Source organism: Eurosta solidaginis, chromosome 4 (assembly GCF_040869045.1).
Source record: "Eurosta solidaginis isolate ZX-2024a chromosome 4, ASM4086904v1, whole genome shotgun sequence".
Lineage (NCBI taxonomy): Eukaryota > Metazoa > Arthropoda > Insecta > Diptera > Tephritidae > Eurosta > Eurosta solidaginis.
Genome location: NC_090322.1, coordinates 29,359,733 through 29,386,188, shown reverse-complemented (window position 1 = coordinate 29,386,188; position 26,456 = coordinate 29,359,733). Strand labels below are relative to the sequence as shown.

The 26,456-nt window shown below is 42.7% G+C and overlaps 2 protein-coding genes across 5 annotated transcripts in view; one reads left to right on the top strand and one right to left on the bottom strand.

Moving 5' to 3' along the window:
* Nucleotides 1-26,456, bottom strand: part of Nipsnap (protein nipsnap) — a 77,300-nt gene that overhangs the window by 31,850 nt on the left and 18,994 nt on the right. The gene's annotated exons all lie outside the window — the stretch shown is intronic.
* On the top strand, nucleotides 23,883-26,279 carry LOC137247767 (uncharacterized). Its single transcript, XM_067778720.1, has 4 exons — nucleotides 23,883-24,633; nucleotides 24,684-24,851; nucleotides 24,916-25,193; nucleotides 25,249-26,279. Exons 1-4 carry the CDS (start codon nucleotides 24,314-24,316, stop codon nucleotides 25,707-25,709), a joined length of 1,227 nt encoding a protein of 408 aa, XP_067634821.1. The 5' UTR covers nucleotides 23,883-24,313; the 3' UTR covers nucleotides 25,710-26,279.

Below are 26,456 nucleotides of genomic sequence, written 5' to 3'. Positions count from 1 at the left end.
AGGGCTATTAATCATAGCGATAGCCACTATACTTAAAAACTATATGAAATTTAAATATAGGCAAATGAATAACGTGCAACAGCGCGTCTAAATTTTTTTTTCTCCCTGTCCAAATTTCCAAGCCCAAACTTAAGGAAGAGCAATAAACAAGACCCCAGCGGGTAAGGGGGTCAGAATATACCCGCGGTAGGTATGCCTGTCGTAAGAGGCGACTAAAATACCAGATTCAAGGGGTGTGTAGCGCAACCCTTCAGGTTGCCAGCGCAATATATAGCTTCTCCAAATCCAATTGTCAACCTCACCTATCCGCGGCGAATCCTGTTTCACTAACAGAAGAGGCTCTGGCGACCCCAAGCTCCTCATGGATCTTGGGGGTGGGGAGGGAGGGGATGGCCTGAAGGTTTAATGTGGCCACATAAATCGTTCCCGAGATGGTCGGGCTAGCACCTTATTGGTGCTGTGGTACCGGAGCGTACCGGATCTGCATCCGGCAAAGGACCATCACATCGATAACACTCCCCAAAGCCTTCGGGGAGCAACCTTACCGCTACAACAACAAAAACAACAACAACAGCAATAAACAAGTCAAGTAAAAGTATCCTTCAAATGTTTCAATTGACAGTAAAGTCAGCTTTATTAGCTCCGCCTAAACTCAACGGCAAATCGAGAATTTGCATAATTTCGATGAATGCTCGTGATATATTTAAAAACAAAGATAATCAGGAAGCAATAGCAAAAATCCACAGTAGTTCACAGGGAAATACTAACCACAAAAGCTATCACGGTAGAAAATGTATACCAAAAATAACAATTCTTTCAAATTATATTTGAAAAGAAACTCCGTGTCGGTGGAAGTATGCAAAAAAATAAAAATAAAAAATAAAACAAAAATAAAATAAAATAAAATAATAATATTACCAACAACAGAAAAAATTAAGAAAAAGTCACAAAGAGAACCTATATATATATTGTAACGAATTTACTTGCAAATCCTCTTATTTGCAATCCTCTGCTAAGTTCGAATCACTAAACTGTTGAATAAATAACTCCAATTTGTAGTAATGCAAAATGGCCTTTATTAAAGTACTTCACAATAACACTCCAACTGTACAACGAATAGCTTAATAACCAAACTGATAGCTTAAAGGAAACTGACTTTCAAAATAATAGTGCTATTGCTCGCTAGATATCGTCTTACTCGTAACTGCTTGACAATTCAAATCAAACTGAATTACTTCTTACTCGCTGGCGCCGCTTTTATAGTTTACGCTGCATACTTCTAGGCTCTTCGATTTCCAGAAGTTACTAGTTGTTTCGGCTACAAAATCGCCAGCCACAACTACGTGCACGAATTATTGCTCTCTCTTGTGACAACTCAGATAAGGTATATGCATGTGTTGTACAGAGTGAAATCCAATATACCCAAGTTTAGATAGTAAGATTTGATGTGAAACTTTATCAAAAGCATTTGAGAAGTCGGTATATATGGTATCAACCTGGCAGCCATCCTTAAATGCAGAGATACAGAAATCCGAAAACGACCCTAGATTAGTGACAGTAGAGCGGCCAGCAACAAACCCATGTTGACGCGGGTCAATCACCCTTTTAATGATAAAAGACAACTTTTCTTTTATGATTTTTTCGAAAAGCTTTGAGCATACTGTGAGTTTGGCAATCGGCCTATAGTTAGAAATGTCATTTTTATTACCAGATTTAAAAATAGGACAAATTGAGCTCCTTTTCGATCTATCGATAAAAGTTCCAGAGGACAGAGATAAATTGAAGATATGGCAAATGGGAGCGCAGAGAGTTAAACTACAGTGATTCAGTAAAAAGGCGCAAAGGCCATCAGTGTCACAACTTAGCGAGGGTTTAAGGGAAAGCATAGCATTGCGAACATCATCCTTTGAGATAATGAGGGAGCCAAAATCAATCTGATCACAAAGTCCCGAGCGCGAATGAGAGCCAGCCAAACCTACATTGGCATCATCAAAGTTAGGGTTAAAGAATTCCGCAAAAAGCTCAACTGTTTCAGTTAGCGACTGGGAGCTTACCCCATTAAAGGTCATACAGATCGGAATATTCGTTGAACCACGTTTGGAGCGGATAAAGTTCCAAAAGGCTATTGGATTTTCTTTAAGCTCATCTTCCAGCCTACGCATGTAGCGATTATAAAGAAATTTATCGAGAACATTAAACTGCCGCACACTATTAATGTACTGTTCCCTAAGAGAAATGTTTTCTCTATTTGCCTTATATAATTTATTGTATTTGTTACGCTTGTTCTTCAACCTCTTAAGCGTTATGTTATACCAAGGTAATTTATGCAACCTAGGCCTAAAACGAAGCACTGTACTATGAAATATCTCAGACAACTTCGATAAGAAAAGGTTATTGTTGTTGTTGTAGCAATGCTCGCCCCACCTAATAGCCGCGACCGATCACAAATTGTCATCAATATCCGCTAACGGGAGTCCAAGGAAACTTGCCGTTTCAACAGGGGTGGACCATAAGGAAAGGGGTGTTAGAGGCGTTGGTTCCACATTACAATTAAAGAGATGGTTGGTGTCATGTGGGGACACATTGCAAGCAGGGCATACATTTTGTATGTCGGGATTGATTCTGGATAGGTAAGAGTTTAACCTGTTACAGTATCCAGAACGAAGTTGAGCAAGAGTGACACGCGTTTCCCTGGGGAGTATGCGTTCCTCTTCTGCGAGTTCTGGATATTTTTCTTCAAGTACTGGATTCACCGGGCAATTCCCGACATAAAGGTCCGACGCCTGTCTATGGAGTTCACCAAGGACCTGCTTGTGTTTTTCCGCTTCATACGGCTGGGTTCTCAGGTGCCGTATTTCCTCAAAATGCTTACGGAGATGACTCCTTAGGCCCCTAGGCGGTGCTGGTTCGTCAATCAGATGTCTGTTGGGATGCCCAGGTTTCTGGGTATTCAACAGAAACTGTTTGGTCAGCATCTCATTTCTCTCCCTGATGGGGAGTATTCTCGCCTCATTATGCAGATGGTGTTCTGGGGACATAAGAAGACAGCCCGTGGCGATTCTGAGAGCAGTATTTTGGCAGGCCTGTAGTTTCTTCCAGTGGGTGGTTTTTAGGCTTGGCGACCATATGGGTGACGCGTAGCACGTAATCGGCTGGATAATTGCTTTGTATGTGGTCAAGAGCGTTTCTTTATCTTTTCCCCAGGTACTGCCAGCAAGGGATTTGAGGATTTTATTACGGCTCTGAATTCTTGGAACAATTGCGGTTGCGTGCGCACCAAAATGTAGATCCTGATCAAACGTCACACCCAAGATTTTGGGGTGTAGGACAGTCGGTAGCGTAGTGCCATCGACGTGGATGTTCAATATGGTCGACATTTGGGGCGTCCATGTTGTAAATAAGGTCGCGGAAGATTTAGTCGGTGACAATGCCAGGTTTCGCGAGGCGAAAAAACTGGAGAGATCAGGGAGATAGCCGTTTATTTTATTGCATAGCTCATCGATCTTTGGGCCTGGGCCTGTGGCCATTATTGTGCAGTCATCGGCGTAGGAAACGATTGTGACTCCTTCCGGTGGTGAAGGTAGCTTAGATATGTAGAAATTAAACAAAAGCGGGGATAGGACACCACCCTGTGGCACCCCTTGTTTAATTCTCCTTTGTTTTGATGTTTCGTTTCTGAATTGCACCGATGCCTGCCGACCACCCAGATAATTTGCGGTCCACCTTTTATGACATGGGGGAAGGGTAGACCCTTCCAGGTCTTGCAGTAACGAGCCATGGTTGACCGTATCAAAAGCTTTTGATAGGTCTAACGCTACGAGTACTGTTCTATGGTGGGGATATTGATTCAAACCGCAATTTATCTGGGTGCTAATGACATTTAGCGCGGAGGTAGTGCTATGGAGTTTTCTGAAGCCATGCTGATGAGGGGCTAGCTGCAAATGTGCTTGGAAATAAGGGAGCAGAATGGCTTCAAGCGTCTTTGCCACTGGCGATAGGAGAGATATCGGACGATATGACTCACCTACGTTAGCTGGTTTCCCAGGCTTTAGTAGCGGGACCACCTTGGCCATTTTCCATTTCTCGGGTATGACAAAGGTGGAAAGAGACAGGTTGAAGACATGCGCTAAATATTTGAAACCCTCTTTCCCTAGGTTTTTAAGCATCGGCATGGCTATGCCGTCTGGGCCCACTGCTTTGGATGGTTTAGCGCGACCGATGGCGTCCTCAACCTCTCTAGCGGTGATGGTAATTGGTGACGCGCTGAGTTTGTGTTTATGTGCGTGTCTATTGGCTCTCCGTCTATCTTTGTCGACCGTAGGATGCATTATATATTGTCGGCAGAAAGCGCTCGCGCATTTTTTCGCATCCGACAGCACCTTATCGCCAAAGGCGATGGAAACTTTGTCTTTGTGCTTAGTCGGATTCGATAGGGACTTTACGGTGGACCAAAGTTTACCTACACCGGTAGAGAGGTTACAACCTCTTAGGTGCTCTTCCCATTTCGCCCGCTTGTGTTCGTCCACAAGCAATCTGATGCGTTGGTTTATATCCCTTATTTGGGGGTCGCCTGGATCAAGCTGTCTTATAAGGTCGCGTTCCCTCGCTAAGCTCACGGCCTCCGCCGGGAAGTGGGGCCGGATTTCGGGAATTCTCCCGGCGGGAATGAAATGTGCCGAGGCGGATTCAATGACCTTACGGAAGGCACGCTCCCCTTGGCGGGCATCAGTCGGGATAGGGAGGGCAGCAAAGCTGCTGTCTGTTGCAGATTTATATTCTTCCCACTTTCCTTTTTTGAAGTTTATGAAAGTGCGTTTTTCGGTGACGATGAAGTCGGCGGTACGCTCGAACGAAATAAGTATGGGCAGGTGGTCGGATGCCAATGTTACCATCGGCTGCCAGTTGACGCAGTTTACGAGTTCTGCGCTCACGATTGAGATATCTGGCGAGCTATGACAGCTTCCTACTATACGTGTGGGGGCGTCTCCGTTTATTGTGCAGAACGTCGTTTCGTCTATTTGATCCGCCAACATCTCACCCCTACTGTCCGCCCGCAAGTTTGAATGCCATAGGTCGTGATGGGCATTGAAATCGCCTAAGATAATGCGATTGTTGCCAGTGAGTAAGGCCTCGATATTAGGGCGGTATCCACTGGGGCAACAGGTGACAGGAGGGATGTAGATGTTGATGATTTCTAGATTTGCATCGCCTGACCGGACAGATAGGCCTTGACGTTCTAAGACATTGTCACTGCGGTCGATGCCAGGATCAAATATATGATATTGCGCAGAGTGGTGTATAATAAACGCGAGGCCGCCTCCATTTCCGCTCTCGCGGTCTTTCCTGTGGACATTATAACCAGAGCAGGTCTGCAATGCAGATCTTGCTGTGAGTTTAGTCTCTTGAATCGCAGCAATGCGGATGTTGTGCCGCTTCATGAAATCGACTATCTCCGTGATCTTCCCAGTTAGTCCATTACAGTTGAACTGCAGAATTCTGAAGTGCATGAGGGGTGACGCCGCCACTCTAGGGGTAAGTGAGGGGTGACTACGCCTAGGTTGTGGAAGGCCAGGACGCAATTGCTGTTGTGGCCTTGGGACTGGGCGCCCTTGGGCAAGCATTGGGGTACCCGGATGATTTGGGTTTGCGACCTGGCAACATGGCGCGATGAAACCCGTCGAGGGGTTGCCGTCGCGGAGACCAGAACATCTAGGAAAGTGGCACCACCCAAGGCAGGAGCTGCATTGAGCGGATGTCGCAAACCTATATATTCTGTGCTGGCAGACGGTGCAAACGGAGGCAGGGACTAAGAGTCTGTTTCCCTGACCTGCATGATTGCTGCCAGAAAAGAGGGGGGGAGAAGAAGACGGGGGCAGGGGCTGATGCTCAGCATTGCTACCAGCTCTACTACGAAGGTAGTAGTTATGAGTGGTATCAGCTGTTTGAGTTGTTGGCGCCGTGGGGCGCGAGCAGCAGCGGGTACTTGTTGTGGCTTGCTGAGCAGCGAAGCTGCTGGAAGGTAGTGGGGATACGCTTAGGCGTAGACTACGGGACGCCCTTGGTCGTGAGCAGAAAGGAGCCACAAAAGATTTATAAAAGTTACGTGGACGTCGGGTTTTGGGATCAAGCCCAGAACAACCTGTCCGATGCAACCATCCCTTGCACGAGACACACTGAACAGAGTATGACCGTCCTAAAAAGATTCTTTTCTGGCAAATGCAGCAAAACCATTTCTCAGGACCGGGGTCAGGAGACGGACCCGGATTGGGTTCGATACCTTCCCGGAGTAAGAGAAAATGTAGCAGTCCTGCTGCAAGGAGCTGCTGGGAGGATGACAATTTGTGGGAGGGACGAAACAAATTAAATGGGGTCACACTGAAATGACAGTCCTTGGTCGGGAAAAATCCCGAGTCGCTTCGGTACATAGAACCGACTGCCTTGGGAAGCGTAGAAGAAAAGGTCATAACACATGCTGACGTCATTAGAGAGAAATATATTTGCCCAGTTAAGTGCAAGTAAGACATTGTTCAACTCACAGAAATCAGTAAGACGAAAGTTAAAAGGAGAGTTATCCAATGGCGTCAGCGTAGGGATAGCAGCAAAGGTATTTAATTGAATGACAAGCGGTAAGTGATATCTATCAGATGGACACACAGGAAGATTACTCTCAGAGAGATCAAATATTAAATTCTCATCGACAAACACTAGATCAAGCAACCTCGAAAGAGTATTAAATAAATTATTGATTTGAATCAAATCGCAACTTAAAATATTATCTATAAGATTGATTTCATAAGAACGGGTGACATTCGTAGGAGTTAGAATACCATTACATTGAAAGTCTGACCAAACAATATTAGGCAGATTGAAATCACCAAATATGCAAAAACTCGCATCAGGGTGGCTTTCGCATAGATTGACGATGTTCTCGACATGAGATAAATATATGGAATCACCACTGTTCGGCGGTATGTACGAGCAACATATGAAAGTTGAACTAGAGGAACTGGAAATACAGACGCACAGCTGATCTAGTAATGAGTCATGATGTAGAAGTTGAAACCTCGATGAATGCAGGTTTCTGTTAACTGCAATCAACACTCCACCCCCTTTCTTTTGACCAGTTTTCACGGAGTCTCGATCTTTCCGGAAGGTTAGGAATAACTTAGAGTCAAAGTATTCTTCATCAAAGAAGTCTTCATTGAGCCACGTTTCCACAATGACATAAACGTCATAGTCCATACGAGACGAAGACAAAAGAAAATCATTAGATTTGGTGCGCATGCCGCCGACATTTTGAAAGTAGACTCTCAAACGTGGATTCAGCAAGTGTGGATATTATGATTGTTGTTGAGTTGATCATTACGTGAACCTACGATACTGATGGGTTTTCTCCGATTTTTGGAAAAAACCGAAATGGCTTGATAGTGACATTAGAGGGCCACAGAGCAGGATCAAATAGCTTATTATAATCTGCTGAGCGCACACGAACTTTAAACGAAACTCTCACCAAAGAGTTGATGTCAGCATCCCTCCTTACTAACTTAAAACAAGCCATAATGATTGATTCGTTTATGTAGATACAAGTGACTGCCTGCTTTATTGCTGCTGTGACTTCATTTACTTAGCATCAGACTAGTGATGTGAGTATCACTTAGTGTCACTAATATTCGTCACACTGCCCTGTACCTAAGCCTGATAGTCCCGATCAGACAAAATTTCTCGATTTAACCGCTGCTAGCCTCTCCAAATGAACCACCCTTCTATTTCGTGGTTTACCAATTGTTTGTATGCGGTAGATGACATCACTGATCCTCTTCACAACTCTGCATGGGCCTTCCCAACTGCACCACAATTTGGATGGAACACCTTTCCGCCGGTGAGGGTTGTATAGCAGTACCAAATCTCCCTCCAAGAAACCTTCCGAATTATAGTTTTTGTCGTACCTGTGTTTCATCCTACTACTCATTACCCTGGACCGTTCCCTCACACTCTGTTCTTTGGCCAATGAACTACTTCGCAGAGCTTGCGCTGGACGGATTTGCTTTGCATAATCAGTATCGTTCCGACGCTTCACAACAGTAGTGTGCCTTGGCTTGAAACCACCCTTGCATTCTTTCTGCGAAATCCTTTCCTTCGTTTTAGTACGTCCGTTAGAGCTTTTCAATGCCAGTGTTTCTCTCACAGGTACCTTCGGTTTTGATTTGTTTGGCCCATTTGTTCCATCAACCTTTACCTTTGAATTTCGTGGCCTTTGTCGAGTCTTCTCCACCAGTATCCGATTACTGCTGAACCCTTTTTCCAAACTGAAGTTAAGTGGTATATTTTGGTTCTCATAACGCATCACCCTTCTCTGCATATCGATCTTGATGTCATGGTCAACCAAGAAGTCCACTCCCAATATGACTCCATCAACGATCTCCGCCACAACGAATTTGTGTAGAACCATGACCTTCCAATTAATACCTCACATACCACTTCTCCTTGGACTTGGTTATACTCGCCAGGGACCGTACGCAACCTTGCTCCAGGTAATGGTTTTACTCTCCTGTTGACCAAGTCAGATCGGATTAAGGAATGAGATGCGCCCGTATCTACAGTCAGTACACGCTATTTGCCATCCACATTCCCTCTGACGGTAAGACTGCTTGATTTCCTTCCAATTTGCGACACAGATATCACAGGACATTCAATAGCTGGGGCAAGTTTTCGATCTTTACATCTGACTCGCTCTTGCTTATCTCCTCCAGCTTTGCGTTTACGGCCACCCAAGTTGGAACTACCATGACCGGTGCTGCAATGACGAGCAATGTGACCTGGGTTACCGCACTTGAAACATTTGATCGCACCATTATTCCTCTGCTGCGTTCCTTTTAAAGCTTCTAAAATTGCGTCTACCCACTCTGGCCTTTCTACTTCCACACGGCGTGCTTTGAAAACTGGCTTACACAGAAGCGACGCTGTTTCCTGAATCAGAGCATGTGATACCGTTTCTGCGAATGTTGGCTTTGAGTTTGCGTATGTAGCTCGCTTTGTTTCGACGTCCCGTATGCCATTTATAAAGCTCTGAATCTGTACCCTTTCAGTGTATTTCAGCGGTTCAGTAACTTCATTTGGTATATCTATCTCCTATGCTCAGTTCCGTATCGTCTCTCTAGAGCGCCCATCAATGCTTCATAACAGTTCCGTTCGCCTTCTGAAATGGTTTGTAAAATCTCAGCTGCAGCCCTTTCAATGCCATGAACCGTGCAGCAACTTTTTCTTCAGCATTCCAGTTGTTCACTGCTGCGGTCTTCTCAAACTGAATCTTAAACACCTGGAAAGGAACTGTAACGACAGACTCTGCAGTCAACCCTAACGCCTTTTTATTTTTTCGCACAACCGGGTATATGAATAGGTGGTATGCAACGGCATACAAAAATTTTTCCCCTTTTTAGCTAACACACACTTCGCCAAATACGCGCACGTATTAGTGGTTGATTAGTGGGATGCATATACGTGCATAGGTGCACCCGCTATGACGCCGATCACGATTAAGTTTGACCGTGGCTGGAAGGCTTTGCTGAGCGGTGACCAGGAAAATGCCGCAAGGTAAAAGTACTTATAAAAGGGGGTCCGCTTCATAGTTTAATCATTAAAGTCGAAAGTCGCGGTCTGTGCTGCTTGCACCAAGTTAAAGTGTGTAAAGTGTAAAGTGCCAAGTGCCAAGTCAAAAGTGCGCGTTTCAAACTCGAGTGTGTACAACAAAAAGTTTAAAGTTTTAATTTAAAGTGCGTGGTTTTCGAAAAGTTTCGCGTCAATAAAATTCAGTGCAAATCTATATCCCTGGGAATTTTCCTAAGAATTACCGCCACCCTGCTGGCGCAACGAGCGCACCAAAGGAGCGAACTGATTGGCAGTTGAAATCAGGTAAGTCACTGTTTTTTTTTTTTTTTTAGTGAAAGAATATGTTTTAAAGAATTGGTGGTTGGTGGTGAGAAATGTGAGAATAGCGGCTTCTTAGAAGAATAGTTCTTGCATTTCCTACCACAAATTAAAAGAATGTGTTGGCCTAGGTGTGTCGACATGTTCCTCGAGTTATCTGGCTAAGGACTAGTTAAGTCAGATTCAGCTTTGTTTTGTTTTTGTAATAAAGTAAACGCATATGACCACGTAACCAGATAACCCGATGAACACGCCGACGTGAATAGCACACATATTTTTAGACATTTTTTATTAGCTTTCCTTTATATTTGATGAAAACACACAATTTTAATATTTCAGATACCCGAGGCAGCCATGGGCCGCGACAAGTACAAACAATAAAATTAAAAGTCTACAGCAACTACAACAATTACCACAACGAGTAACAACAAAAATCCCCCACAACTCGGTTTCACATTCCCTCAAGGATCCACATAACCTAGCACGAAATCCCACAACAACAACAACAACTGAACTAAAGGATTGGGAATTGGAGGAGCTGCATCACTGGTTTTTTGCTTCCACACAAGGATCAATAAAAAAAAAGAAAGGTATTTCTTCTGGGGCAGTTAATACAATACCAACAAACACAGCAATATTCGGCGGAACAAGCATACAACGAGTAGTCACCAATACACACACGCACATACACCAAGGTAAAATAAAAACCGAAATTAACACAACACACATTATCCACGAACACGTACACACACACGATACAAGGCAACATATTTGGCAAACAATCTTGGCAACACACACAATCTAGCAACATCGTACACGGCGGTAGGCAACACGCCACAAGAATCATCGGTAATTAACCCTTTCCTTCCCATGGTAGCCATATGGCTACCAAACTAAAAGCACAGATATGTAGGTCCAGTTGGAGAATTTCTTCATTAAGATAAAAACGAATGTTGAAAGCCAACACTGCTTCACTGATTTCGCCCCTAATATCTCTAACTTTTCATTGGCAATATTGAAAAATTTTGACCGATGTTTGGCGACCCACGCGTGCTTTATATCATTCGACTTTATTAATTTCGTAGAAATAAAATATATACAATTCGTTTAATCCTTCGAATAAAAAAATTATATTCGTGTAAGTTAATTCTTGATAAACTTATTGCAGTAATTAAAAAGTGAAAGATGCTTGTAATTGTGAAAATATGTTATAAAATTCATTGGTAGCCACATGGCTACATTGGGATAAAATGGTTGTTAATTTGGATAATTTTGCAGTGCCCCTTCATTTTCACGAGCGTTTCGGTAGCTAATTGTTTTATAATCTTTTCATAGAAAATATCGCATTCTAGAAGGAATCTCCTTGGAAATGAAAGAGAGATTTTGAAAATACTGGAGGGAGATGAATCAGAAGAGGAATACGGCGAAGAAAATGGTGAAGAGTACGATATTTTAGAAAAAAACGTTTACATTGGGCAACAATGAAGAAATTCATACGGAAGAGTCAGCTATAGTAACGGCGTTAGGTAACTTTTAAATTAATCTCTAATTTACTCCATTAACATTGGCTCATTTAGAGGAATATAACATTGAATTGACATCAGAACAGCTTCATCAAGATGCAGAAACTATTCCAGAGTCATTTCGTCAGCAATTGAATTGGCATAAGGCTGATATCGATCATGTTGAGAGACGGTTCGAATCAATTTTTTCTGAACATAATACCGAAAAAACTCCTTTGCAATATTTTAACCAATTTTTTTCGGACCAAATTCTTTTCGATATCGTTTACCAAAGCAATCGTTATTCCATACAAAGTTCTGTAAATACTGCACTGAATACTAATTTCGCTGAAATGTCCAAAATTTATTATTATTATTGGAATAATTTTATTATCTAGCATAGTACATATGCCGCAGTATCGATTGTACTGGGCTGAATCCACTAGATTTTCACCTGTTGCTGATGTTATGCCCAGAAATAGATTTGATATCATAAAAAAGAATTTTCATATAAATGATAACAACAAAATGAAAGAAAGATCTGATCCGCAATATGATCGTCTTTTCAATTTTTCCCATTTTAGACCGTCGTAAGGGAAAACTTTTTAAAGGATGAACTCCATTGATGCGGTTCTAATCCCAACGAAGTGCAAACATAGTTTAAAACAATATATAAGCAGCAAACCGCATAAATGGGGAATAAAAAGCGGAATAATAAGCGGAGATGTTGTATTAAAATTGTGTGAAAGTCTGCCGAAAAACCAGAACTTCAAAGCGTTTACAGATAATTGGTTTACATCATATAAACTTATAAGTGCGTTGAAGGAAAATGCCATGTTTCTTACAGGAACGGTGAGACGCAATACTTCCAAAATGCCAGTTGGCGTGCGATAACTCTGAAATGCCAAGGTAGAGGATCATTCGACTTCAGAACCGAAAGGCGTGAAAACATATGTGCTGTCAAATGGTTAGACAATAAACCAATTTATTTTGCATCATCAATTTATGGAATCGAGCCAGTAGAAAATGTTTCGAGGTGGTCGTCTAAAGATAAAAAACACGTGGAAGTTTCGCGGCCAAATATTGTCTCCCAATATGTGCACTTTATGGGTGGGGTGGACCTAAGCGATATGTTGGTTGCGCTCTATAGATCAAAAATAGGAACAAAAAGTACTATCTTTGCATATTTTATCACCTTTTAGACGTTTGTGTTGTCAATGCCTGGTTATTGTACAAGAGGAATTGTATTCAAAACCAAGTGCCGGCAAAAAAATCGTTGCTAGAATTTAAAGCGGAAATTGCCGATGGGATGATACACGCTGGTTTTATTACCACCGATAGAAAGAGGGGAAGACCGTCGGATCAAAACAGCAATAGTCCAGTTCCAAAAAGACAGAGAAAAGCCAATTCTAATAGACCCATTCCAGATATACAGTATGACGGTGTTGGGCATTGGCCAATACCAATCGAGAATTAGCAAAGGTGCAAACATTGCAATAACAGGACTTCTTTTTCTAGAATAGAATGTAAGAAATGTAATGTTGCTTTGTGTATAACAACAAAAAAAAAAAAATTGTTTTGAAATGTTCCATAACAAATGATGCAAATAAGTATAAGTAAATAACTAACTTCATGCTACCAAATATGTTTGAATTTTTATGCATTAAATCCCAATGTAGCCATATGGCTACCAATCTGTACCACCCACTGAGCCAAATTCACCAAACAAATTTTAATACAGGGTCAATTCGAATACTATTTCTATTAAAAAAAAACCATGTTTAATTTTTTTTAACGCTGCTTCATAATTTGGGAAGAAGAGGGTTAAACATCCGCCACCACAGAACAATTTATACACCAACACCACTCACCAGAAACATCCACCACGAAAGAGATCGTTAGCAACATCCACTAAGTGAGCGGTTGGGAGAGCCATTGCTATTTTCACCGTGGGTACTCTCACCAACTCGCAAGCTCACCACACTGATATGAACCATTAAGGTACACCTGGAAAAACCACAAAATTTTTTTTTGCACAAGGATTTGACCGGTGTGTGCACTGGTTGCGCTATTTGCACAGAGAACTGCGCTAAAATCAAAATGATTTTGATATTTACGCATGTCTGCAAATATTGCACGTGCTTTCTTCTTTCTTCGTGTATGGTGAATCTTACACAGTTTACCTGTGGTTCCTGATAATATAACATCAGTAATTATTGTTAAAAAATGTTAATATCGAAGGCATAAGGACCATCTCTAGCTTGTAACAGGAATTCACACAAATTTAATAATACAAAATAATTTTTTATACAATTAGAACACATGTTTCATTTGTTGCGCTAGTTGAAAAATGAATATTGCGCAGTGATGCCATGAGTTAAGCTGGTCTTGAAATTAAAATATATATACTATAAATACAATGGAAAATAAAATCTTGTGCGATTTTTTCGACTTATACCGTGAATTACCAGCACTGTGGAAAATAAAGAGTGGTTTTTTATGCAATTAGTGCCTTTTTTACACAATTAAAACACATGTTTCATTTGTTGCGCTACTTTAAAAATGAATATTGCGCAGTGTTTTTGTGCCGTGTATGTCAAAATTTTATTTGCACCAATTTCGTCGTTTTATATTTGCGCATGGTTTTTGTATCATGTATGGTGGCACGCGCATGTCAAATAAAACTGCGGTCCACATCACTGACATAAAAAATGATATACACATAGTGTACCTGTACAAGTGTGTCAACTAAGCGATAAACGTCAAAACTACAAACAGCCTCGCTCACCTGATGCAAATCTCAGGTCTAGAGTTGCATTTTTGGTACGTAAGAGTACATCAAGCTGAGTTGCATTTGATGGTTTAATAAAACTTTGTAGTATTTACAGAATAAATAGTTGCATATATTTCCGAGGAAAAAAGAACACTAGAAGATTTGTGTCCTGCAACAATGCGGAAACATACGGAAAGCAAAATTTATTTAAATTAGAGTCAAAATATAAAGCGCCATACATGTAACATGGAAACTTTTCACTTCTAAGGCTGTTTACACAAATGCATAGGGCCAAAATTATATAAACGCTTTGGCCGCTTCAATGCAAAGATAACTTACGGCGTTTTATTGTTTTTCGTATGGAATTGTCAAAGCGTAGGCACGCAACCAAAGCATTTATGTACATTTTTCGATACTTCGCCCGACAGATGAATTAATGAATGCAACACAACCAAAGCGTCTGTGTAAATCCGCCTTAATTTTAAACAAATCAAACACCTATATGACACTACTTTATTTTCTACTAGCCTTTACCCGCGGCTTCGTCCGCAAGGAGAAATTTAAATATATGCGCTATTCACGTTAGCCTGCTTATCAAGTCATCTGTTTAAAATTTTTTTTCTGTCTAATGCATTTTATTTTTGTAATTGAGTAATAAAAAACTAAATGAGCTGATAACCTGATAGGATCCCAAATGATCCCGAAATTATCCAGAAAAAGCTACGAAATGACCCCGACGTTATCGCGGACGGATCCCGACAACCATCCAGAAATGCCCCGGAAGGGTCTCCAAAAGTTCCCGGAATAGTCCCAAAAAATCCGAAGCGACAACGACACGATTCTAAACTTATCCAGAGAACCACACAGAAATGATCCCTGAAGGGTATCAAAATGATACCGAAATAGTTCCGAAAAAGTTCCGAAATGACTCTGACGGGCTCCCGGACTTATCTCGAAAACAATCCAGAAAATATCCAGGAAGGGTTCCTAAATTATCCCGACATAGTCCAGTAAAAGTTCCGAAATGACCCTGAGGGGATCCACGAGGGATCGCGAAAACCATACAGAAATGATTCCGGAAGGGTCCTAAAATGAGCCCGAAATAGTCCGGAAATGATCCCGATGGGATCCTGCACGGATCCAGAAATGATCCCGGAAGGGTCCCATAACTATCCCGAAAAAGTAACAAAAAAATCTCGAAATGACTCCTACGGCATCCCGGACGGATACAGAAATGGCCTCGGAAGGGTCCCCAAATGATCCCGAAATAATACAGAAAAAGTCATGAAATTACCCTTAAAGGGTCCCCAAATGATCCCGAAGTAGTCCCCAAATCACCCTGATGGGTTCACGTACAGATCCCGAAATACATTCAGAAGTGATGGCGGAAGGGTCCCCAAATGATCCCGTATTAGCTCCGGAAAAGTCCCGAAATGACCCCGACGGATCCCGAAAACCATCCAGAAATGATCCCGAAATAGGCCCGAAGAAGTCCCGAAATGACCCTGACGGGACCTTGAACGGATCCCTAAATGACCCTGACGGGATCCCGGACAGGTCCCGAAATCCATCCAGGAATGATCTTGGAAGGGTGCCAAAATGATCCCGAAATTGTCTCGGAAAAGCCCAGAAATTACCCTGACGGGATCCCGGACGAATCCTGAAACCTTAAATGATCCCGAAAAAACCCCGAAATTACTGACGGGATCCCGAACGATCCCAAAAACCAACCAGAAATGATGCCGAAAGGGTCCCAAAATGATCCCGTATTAGTCGAGAAAAAGTCCCGAAGTGACCCGGACGGATCCCCAAAACCATCCAGAAATGATGCCGGAAGGGACCCCAAATGATCCCGAAAAATTCCCGGAATGACCCCGACGAGATCCCGGTGGGATACCGAAAACCATCCAGATATGATGCCGGAAAGATCCTCAAATGATACCCTAATAGTCCCAAAATGACCCTAACGGGGTCCCGGACGGATCCCGAAAACCCGAAATGATGCCGGAAGGTACCCCAAATGATCTCGAAAAATTCCCGAAATGACCCCAACGAGATCCCGGACGGATACCGAAAACCATCCAGATATGATGCCGGAAAGGTCCTCAATTGATCCCCTAATAGTCCCTAAATGACCCTAATGGGGTCCCAGACGGATCCCGGAAACTATCCAGAAATGATGCCGCAAAGGTTCCCAAATGCTCCCCAAATATTCCCGAAATGACCCTGACGGGATCCCGTACGTATCCCGAAAACGATCCAGATATGATGCCGGAAAGGTCCTCAAATGATCCCCTAATAGTCCCTAAATGACCCTAATGGGTCCCGGACGGATCCCGAAAACCATCCAGAAATGATGCCAAAAGGGTCCCTCAATGATCCCGTATTAGTTCAGAAAGGTCCAGAATTGACCCCGACGGGATCCCGGAAGGATCCCGAAAACCATCTAGAAATGATGCCAGAAGGTACACCAAATGTTCCCGAAATAGTGCCGAAATGACCCCGACGGGATCCTGGACGGATCCCGAAAACCATCTAGAAATGATGCCGGATGGGACACCAAATGACCCCGACGGGATCCCGGTCGAATCCCGAAAATCATCCAGAAATGATGCCGGAAGGGACCCCAAATGATCCCGAAAAGGTTCTGAAATGACCCCGACGGGATCCCGGACGGTTCCCGAAAACCATCCAGAAATGAGGCCGGAAGGGACCCCAAATGATCCCAAAAAAGTCCCGAAATGACACCGACGGGATCCCCGACGGATCCCGGAAACTATCCAGAAATGATGCGGGAAAGGTTCCAAAATGATCCCCAAATAGTCCCGAAATGACCCCGGCGGGATCCCGGACGGATCCCGAAAACCATCCAGAAATGATCCCGGAAGGGTCTCGATATGACCCTAACGGGATTACAAATAAAGTGAAGCAAATTATAAAACCATGTTAAGAAGGCAGCAGGCGCGTTGAAGCGAATGAAGAGTTACAAACAAACATACCGGTAAAACTAATAAAAGTGTGCTAATAAAAACAATTGAAGGAGAGCACCTCCGATCGTTTTTCCAAAACTGTTTAGATCTCGATCTGTATGAGCCAGATACCAAAAATTGTTGATTTAAGAGAACATTTATATTGAGTTATAACAATTTATAGATTTTGCACCAGAGGAGGAGAGGGGAAGGGGGTGAGGAGACAGAGGATGTCACTGCTCACTTTGTAAGCCCTCGAATTATTTGACCTACTGAGTTTGAAATATTGGTGAAGACAGTAAACGTAAAGTTATAATGTGTACAAATTTTAAAAATTAATTGTTCGAAGGGTCGTGAGACCCCCACCCCCTTTCCATTTTCGATAAAATTTCGCCAGTAGACTATTGTCTATCTGTGTCCCAAATTTCATCAAAATCCGTGTAGCCGTTCTGGCGTGATTCAGTCACAAAGACGAAAAAATATAATAATTAAATTATAACTGTTGCTAGGGGGCGGAGACCTCCCCCCTTTTGGGAAATATATAGCCAGTAGTTCCTTCTAGACTATTGGCTGTATGTGTGCCAAATTTCATCCAAATCCGTCCAGCCGTTCTTGCGTGATTGAGGCACAAAGACAAACGTCTGGACATACAAACATCCAAACATCCAAACTTTCCCATTTATAATATACTAGCCTTTACCCGCGGCCCGTCCGCAAGGAGAAATTTAAATATATGGGCTATTCGCGTTAGCCTGCTTTTTATCTGTTATAATTTTGGTCTCTGTCTAATGCATTTTATTTTTGTAATTGAGTAAAAAAAAGAACTAAATGAGCTGATAACCTGATAGGATCCCAAATGATCCCGAAATTATCCAGAAAAAGCTACGAAATGACCCCCACGCTATCGCGGACGGATCCCGAAAACCATCCAGAAATGCCCCGAAAGGGTCTCCAAAAGTTCCCCGAATAGTCCCAAAAAAACCCGAAATGACAGCGACACGATTCTAGACGTATCGAGAGAACCACACAGAAATGATCCCTGAAGGTGTTCCAAAAAGATCCCGAAAAGGTTCCGAAATGACCCTGACGGGCTCCCGGGCGGATCTCAAAAACCATCCAGAAAATATCCAGGAAGGGTCCCTAAATTATCCCGACATACTCCAGAAAAAGTTCCGAAATGGCTCCCAGGGGATCCACGACGGATCGCGAAAACCATACAGAAATGATTCCGGAAGGATCCCAAAATGGTCCCGAAATAGTCCGGAAATGACCCAGATGGGATCCCGCACAGCTCCAGAAATGATCCCGGAAGGGTGCAAAAACTATCCCGGAAAAGTAACAAAAAATCCGGAAATGGCTCCTACGCCATCCCGGACGGATCCAGAAATGATCTCGAAAGTTCCCCAAATGTTCCCAAAATGGTCCCGAAATGAACCTAATGGATCCGTCAAACCATCAAGAAATTATGCCGAAAGGGTCCCAAAATGATCCCGAATACAGAAAAAGTCACGAAACGACCCCTACAGGATCCCCAAATGATCCCATATTAGCCCCGAAAAGGTCCCGAAATAACCCCGACGGGATCCCGGACAAATCCCGAAAACCATCCAGAAATGATGCCGGAAGAAATCCCAAATGATTCCGAAAAATTTCCGCATTGATTCCGACGGGATCCCGAACGGATACCGAAAATCATCCAGAAGTGATGCCAGAAAGGTCCTCAAATGATCACGTAATAGTCCCGAAATTACCCTTAAGGGGTCATGGACGGATCCCATAAACCATCCAGAAATGATCCCGATATAGTCCCGAAGAAGTCCCGAAATGACCCTGACGGGATCTCGAACGCACCCCTAAATGACCCTGACCGGATCCTGAAAGCCATCTCTAAATGATCCCGAAAAAGTCCCGAAATGACCCTGACTGGACCCCGAAAGGATCCCGGAAACTATCCAGAAAATATGCCGGAAAGGTCCTCAAATGATCTCCTAATAGTTCCGAAAAGACCCTGACGGGATCCCGAACGGATCCCGACAACTATCTAGAAATGATGCCGAAAGGGCCCGCAAATGATCCCGTATTAGTCGAGAAAAAGTCCCGAAATGACCCCGACGGGATGCCGGACGAATCCCAAAAACCATCCAGAAATGATGTCGGAAGGGACCCCAATGATCCCGAAAAAGTCCCGCAATTATTCCGACGGGATCCTGAACGGATACCGAAAACCATCCAGAAGTGATGCCGGAAAGGTCCTCAAATGATCACCTAATAGTCCCAAAATGACCCTGACGGCATCCCGGACGAATCCTGAAAACCAATCTTAAATGATGCCGAAAAAGTCCCGAAATGACCCTGATGGGACCCGGAAAGGATCCCGAAAACTAACCAGAAATGATGCCGGAAAGGTCCTCAAATGGTCTCCCAATAGTTCCGAAAAGACCCTGACGGGATCCCGAACAGATCCCGACAACTATCCAGAAATTATACCGAAAGGGCCCGCAAATTATCCCGTATTAGTCGAGAAAAAGTCCCGAAATGACCCCGACGGGATGCCGGACGAATCCCAAAAACCATCCAGAAATGATGTCGGAAGGGACCCCAATGATCCCGAAAAAGTCCCGCAATTATTCCGACGGGATCCTGAACGGATACCGAAAACCATCCAGAAGTGATGCCGGAAAGGTCCTCAAATGCAAACCTAATAGCCCCAAAATTACCCTGACGGCATCCCGGACAAATCCCGAAATCCATCCAGAAATGATCTGGGGAAGGTCCCAAAATGATCCCGAAATAGTCTCGGAAAAGTCCAGAAATTACCCTGACGGGTTCCCGGACGAATCCTGAAAGACATCCTTAAATGATCCCGAAAAAGCCCCGAAATGACCCTGACGGGATCCCGAAAGGATTCCGAAAACTATCCAGAAATGATGCCGGAAAGGTCCTCAAATGACCCCCTAAGTCCCGAAATGACCGTGACGGGATCCCGAACGGATCCCGACAACTATCCAGAAATGATGCCGAAAGGGTCCGCAAATGATCCCGTATTAGTCGAGAAAAAGTCCCGAAATAACCCCGACGGGATCCCGGACGAATCCCAAAAACCATCCAGAAATGATGCCGGTAGGTATCCCAAATGATCCCGAAATAATCCCGAAACGACCTCGTCGGCATCCCGGACGGATACCGAAAATTATCCAGAAATGATGCCGGAAAGGTCCACAAATGAGCCCTAATATATCCGAAATTACCCTGATGGGATCCCAGACGGATCCCGAAAACCATCCAGAAATGATGCCGAAGGGGTTCCCAAATGATCCCGTATTAGTCGCGAAAAAGTCCCGAAATGACCCCGACGGCATCCCGGACGGATCCCGAAAACCATCCAGAAATGATGCCGGAAGAGCCCCAAATGATCCCGAAAAGGTCCCCAAATGACCCCGACGAGATCCCGGACGGATACCGAAAACCATCCAGAAATGATGCCGGTAGGTACCCCAAATGATCCCGAAATAGTCCCGAAATGACCCCGTCCGGATCCCGGACGGATCCCGAAAACTATCCAGAAATGATGTCGAAAGGGTCCCCAAATGATCCCGCATTAGTCGAGAAAAAGACCCGAAATGCCCCCGACGGGATCCCGGACGGATCCCGAAAACCATACAGAAATGATGCCGGAAGAGCCCCCAAATGATCCCGAAAAAGTCCCCAAATGACCCCGACATACTCCAGAAAAAGTTCCGAAATGGCTCCGAGGGAATCAACGACGGATCGCGAAAACCATACAGAAATGATTCCGGAAGGATCCCAAAATGATCCCGAAATAGTCGGGAAATGACCCAGATGGGATCCCGCACAGATCCAGAAATGATCCCGGAAGGATCCAAAAACTATCCCGGAAAAGTAAAAAAAAATCCGAAATGGCTCCTACGGCATCCCGGACGGATCCAGAAATGATCTCGGAAGGTTCCCCAAATGATCCCAAAATGGTCCCGAAATGACCCTGATGGATCCGGCAAACCATCAAGAAATTATGCCGGAAGGGTCCCCAAATGATCCCGAAATAAAACAGAAAGTCACGAAACGACCCCTAGGGGATCCCCAAATGATCCCGTATTAGCCCCGAAATAGTCCCAAAATGACCCTGACGGGATCCCGAAAGGATTCCGAAAACAATCCAGAAATGATGCCGGAAAGGTCCTCAAATGATCCCCTAATAGTCCCGAAATGACCGTGACGGGATCCCGACAACTCTCCAGAAATGATGCCGAAAGGGTCCGCAAATGATCCCGTATTAGTCGAGAAAAAGTCCCGAAATGACCACGACGGGATCCCGGACGGATTCCGAAAACCATCCAGAAATGATGCCGAAAGGGTTCCCAAATGATCCCGTATTAGTCGCGAAAAAGTCCCGAAATGACCCCGACGGGATCCCGGACGGATCCCGAAAACTATCCAGAAATGATGCCGGAAGAGCCCCAAAATGATCCCGAAAGTCCCGAAATGACCCCGACGGGATCCCGAAAACCATCCAGAAATGATGCCGGAAGAGCCCCAAAATGACCCCGAAAAAGTCCCCAAATGACCCCGACGAGATCCCGGACGGATCCCGAAAACCATCCAGAAATGATGCCGGAAGAGCCCCCAAATGATCCCGAAAAAGTCCCCAAATGACCCCGACGAGATCCCGGACGGATCCCGCACACAATCCAGAAAGATGCCGGAAGAGCCCCCAAATGATCCCGAAAAAGTCCCCAAATGACCCCGACGAGATCCCGGACGGATCCCGAAAACCATCCAGAAATGATGCCGAATGATCCCGTATTAGTCGCGAAAGTCCCGAAATGACCCCGACGGGATGCCGGACGAATCCCGAGGACCATCCAGAAATGATGCCTAAAGGGACCCAAAATAACCCCGAAAAAGTCCCGTAATGATCCCGGAAACCATCAAGAATTTATCTCTCGAAGGTACGCAAATGATCGCGAAAGTACCCCGACGGGATCCCGGACGGATCCCGAAAACCATCCAGAAATGATGCCGGAAGGGTCCCCAAATGATCGCGAAATAGTCCCGAAATGATTCCGGAATAGTCCCGAAAATGTCCCCAAATAACCCCGACGGGATCCCGGACGGATCCCGAAAACTATACAGAAATGATCCCGGAAGGGTCCCAAAATGATCCCGAAATAGTCCTGAAAAAGTCCCGAAATTACCCCGGCGTAATCCCGGACCGATCCCGAAAACCATCCAGAAATGATCCCGGAAGGGTCTCGATATGACCCTTACGGGATTACAAATAAGGTGAAGCTAATTATAAAACCATGTTAATAAGGCAGCAGGCGCATTGGAGCGAATAAAAAGTTACATAGAAACATACAGGTAAAGCTAATAAAAGCGTGCTAATAAAAACAATTGATGGAGGGCGGATGGCGGGAGTAGAGGAGAGGACTACTGATCGTTCCTCCAAAATTGTCTAGATCTCGTTCTGTATGTACCAGATACCAAAAACTATTGATTTGGAAGAAAATTTATATTGAGTTATAACAATTTATAGATTTTAAACCAGAGGGGGTGATAAAGGGGGGCGGGCGGAGGGTGTCACTGCTTACTTTGTAAGCTCTGGACTTATTTGACCCCTTGAGTCTGTGATATTGGTGAAGGCCAGTATACGTAAAGTTATAATGTGTAAAAATTATTGAAAAATTATTTCTCGAAGGGGTCGTGGGACCCCCACCCCTCTTTCCATGTTCTAAAAAAATTTCGCTAGTAGACCACTGTCTGTGTCCCAAATTTCATCAAAATCCGTGTAGCCAACCTGGCGTGATTCAGTCGTAAAGACGAAAAAATATAATAATTAAATTATAACTGTTCCTAGGGGGCGGAGACCACGCCGCCTAGCTAGTAGATCCTTCTAGACTATTGGCTATATGTGTGCAAAATTTCATCCAAATCGGTCCAGCCGTTCTTGCGTGATTGAGTCACAAAGACAAACGTCTGGACAAACATCCAAACATCCAAACATCCAAACATCTTAACATCCAAACTTTGCCATTTATAATATATATTAGATTAGATAATATATTAGAATTAGATTAGATGTATATTAGATTAGATGTATTTTTCTTGTATTTTCTCTTATATTTTTAGTCGGGGGAGCCAATAAGATTTCAGTACAGGTGTAAGTGTGTGAACTATATTTAAAAAAACTAACGAAATACAAGAAAAATACAACGTAGTTCATTAAAAACAAACAAGCCAGTTTGTATTTCGATAGGGTTTTTTGACATTAGGGCGTTTTTTCTTTATTTTTTCTGACAAATGAAAATTTTGTTTTTAGTTTCAAAATTTTGTGCATAAAAACACAACAAAATTCAAAATGTAAATTGTGTGTGCAAATGAGTTTTCAATAAGTGTACATTTTTCAGTTATTGATAGTTAAAGAATTGACCTCCAGATTCTTGTGTTACACAAATATAGTGAACTTGGGCACAGAAATTCAAATTAAAAAGTTTTTCACAATAATTTGAAAAACTACGCTTTCTCTGCTTTTTACAGGTTCTTGTATTACAAAAATATAATGAACTTGCGTACAGAAATCCTAGAGAATATTTTACCGATACACTTTGTTGTTGAGTTTAAAAAGTGTTTCACAATAATTGAAAAACTCTACGTTTTCTTTGCCTTTTACTCATAGGAGTAACCTCATGTATTAAATAAAATTTTTAAAGAAAATCAATAACTCTGAACTGAACAGTTTTCGCTATGATATAAAATTAAAATGTTGTGTAACAGCAGCAACACTTTTGTGACTACGTAAACCCTGTTTCAATCTTTTGTGTCTCTGCACAGAACCCTTAATGGACCGTTTTAAACCGAAATAACAATGGCAACCCAGATTTTCCAGTTGTGCTCACTTAAGCTGTAAACGCAATGCCGAGCGACGACGATATACGCCGCGTCGGGCGATGACATTTTTCAAATTTACGCTCAGCTATTTCGTCCAGTTAAACACAATAGACAGCGGCGGCGATCTTTTCTGACATTTTCTGTCATTTCTTCAATGGAAAATAATTTCTTATATTAGTGACCATTTCTTGTGGGAAATGAATTCAATTTAAGGTCAGCATTAGCAGTATATACAAAAAATGAATAACAGAGGCCGTTTGTTGAAAATTTTTAAAATTATAAACATCATTTTTGTAATGGTGAATATATATCGCGAGGTGTGCCAGCAGTTGAAGCGGCGATGGTGGGTGCGGCCAGTTAATCGTACAAGGAAGACTCTGAGCTTCCACGAAACTTCCTTCGCACAGTTGAAACTCTCAGATGAAGAACATTTCTTCAAGGCAACACGTATGAATGTTGCAAAGTTTAATGCGCTAGTGAATTTGTTACGAGAGCGACTTCAACATTTTTCCATAAGAGAACCAATAAGTGAAGAAATCCGTTTGGGTATCACTTTGATGTAAGTAACTTTATAAACTATATATCTGTGTAAAAATGGAGTTTCAACAGGTTCTTGGCACAAGGCTGTAATCCACAGTATTTAGCTTGGTCATATAAATTGGGTGTTTCTACAGTTAGGAAAATAATATACGAGACATGCGTTGCAATTTGGCATGGACTACGCGAAATTTACCTTGCCCAACCAAATCAAACCGAATTGAAAAACATTGCAGACAGGTTTGCTCCAATTGAAGTATGGTATTTAGTAACTACATATACTCATATATTATATTTTGGACAGGTTCTATGCAAAAACTGGAATGCCCCATTGTCTCGGCGCGGTGGACGGCAAACATGTGAAAGTAGTTTGCCCCAAACGTAGTGGTTCACCCTTTTTTAATTACAAAAAGACATTCAGTGTAGTTCTGATTGCAATATGCGATGATAGCTATGCGTGTTCATTTGTAGACGTTGGTGCGTTGGGAAGCCAAAGCGATGGGGGAATTTTGGCACGAAGCGTATTTGGTAACATGATTCTAAGAAACGACCTGGAAATTCCTCCCCCAGATAACCTTCCAGGTAAAATGTTTATAACAGATAAGGTTTCAGTTAATTGATGCCATATTTCAAATAGGTACGGACCAAATATTTCCATATTTTTTCGTCGGTGACAGCGCATTTCCTCTGAAGCCTAATCTCATGCGCCCTTACCCTGGTCGAAATTTGTCACTAGCCAAACAAAATTATAACAAAAGGTTATCCTCCGTACGAGTGCACATTGAAAACACCTTTGGTATATTAGCAAATAGATGGAGAGTTCTTCATACAACGATTCACGCTGCTCCAGAAAATGTGGACAAAATTGTTTTAGCAACTATAGTCTTGCACAATTATTTAATGCTTGACAGTAGTAGTGGATACTTCGATCCGAACAGAGCCAGCAGTGATGAAAATGGGAATTTCGATTGTGGACAACTTTCAACAAGAATGACATCTATTCAAATTGCTCATTCAAATCGATCAACAAATGAAGCATTTAGTTTGAGAGAGGAACTAGCGGAATACTTACTAGAAAGGCCAATGCGATCTGTGTGAAATCCGCAAACGTACGTTAAAATACCAATGCGGACATATGTAGCTACGTTTTTTATTTTACCAAATCTTATAATATTAAAAGTGAAGCTTTAAAATATACGTTAACTAGGGTTGGAAAAATTTAAGTGCAGTAAAATGTCCTCTTATCCTACAGCTTTTGTATTAAGTTTGAATGAGCTGTCTTTCTTTTTACAAAACTTGTTTTCGTCTTTTTACTGATATGTTTTAGAGTTCCACTCTCATTTAGTCCTTATATAAAATCTCCTATTTGTTGCCACCCGTCGATATGTACCAATTATTGGACTTCACTGCCAACGGGAGCTAAAAAATAATAATATTAGCGTTTTCGGAGGGTGCCACCTACTTCTCAAGAGGGCCTGAATGGCTAATAAAATTCTTATAATTGGAAATTTGTACGGAAAATCCTTTATTAACTAATCGAGTGACTATTCAAAACTATATTTTTCCACATAAGGTGTCATTTGGTGCTTTTTCCGAAATAATATTTAGCCTTGTTATGTATCCAGCCAATAAACGTTTTTCCTCAATTTAGAAAGAAACACACACATTCTAATTTATTATAAGTATTTATTTACGTTGCTATATTAGCCTTTAAATTTTGTAGAGATAATGTTAAATAATTATCTTTTATTTGTACTGAGGTTACTCATTCTTATCGCATTCATAGATCGTATATATATATATATATATATTGAAAATTATATATATTTTGAAAATTTAGTATGC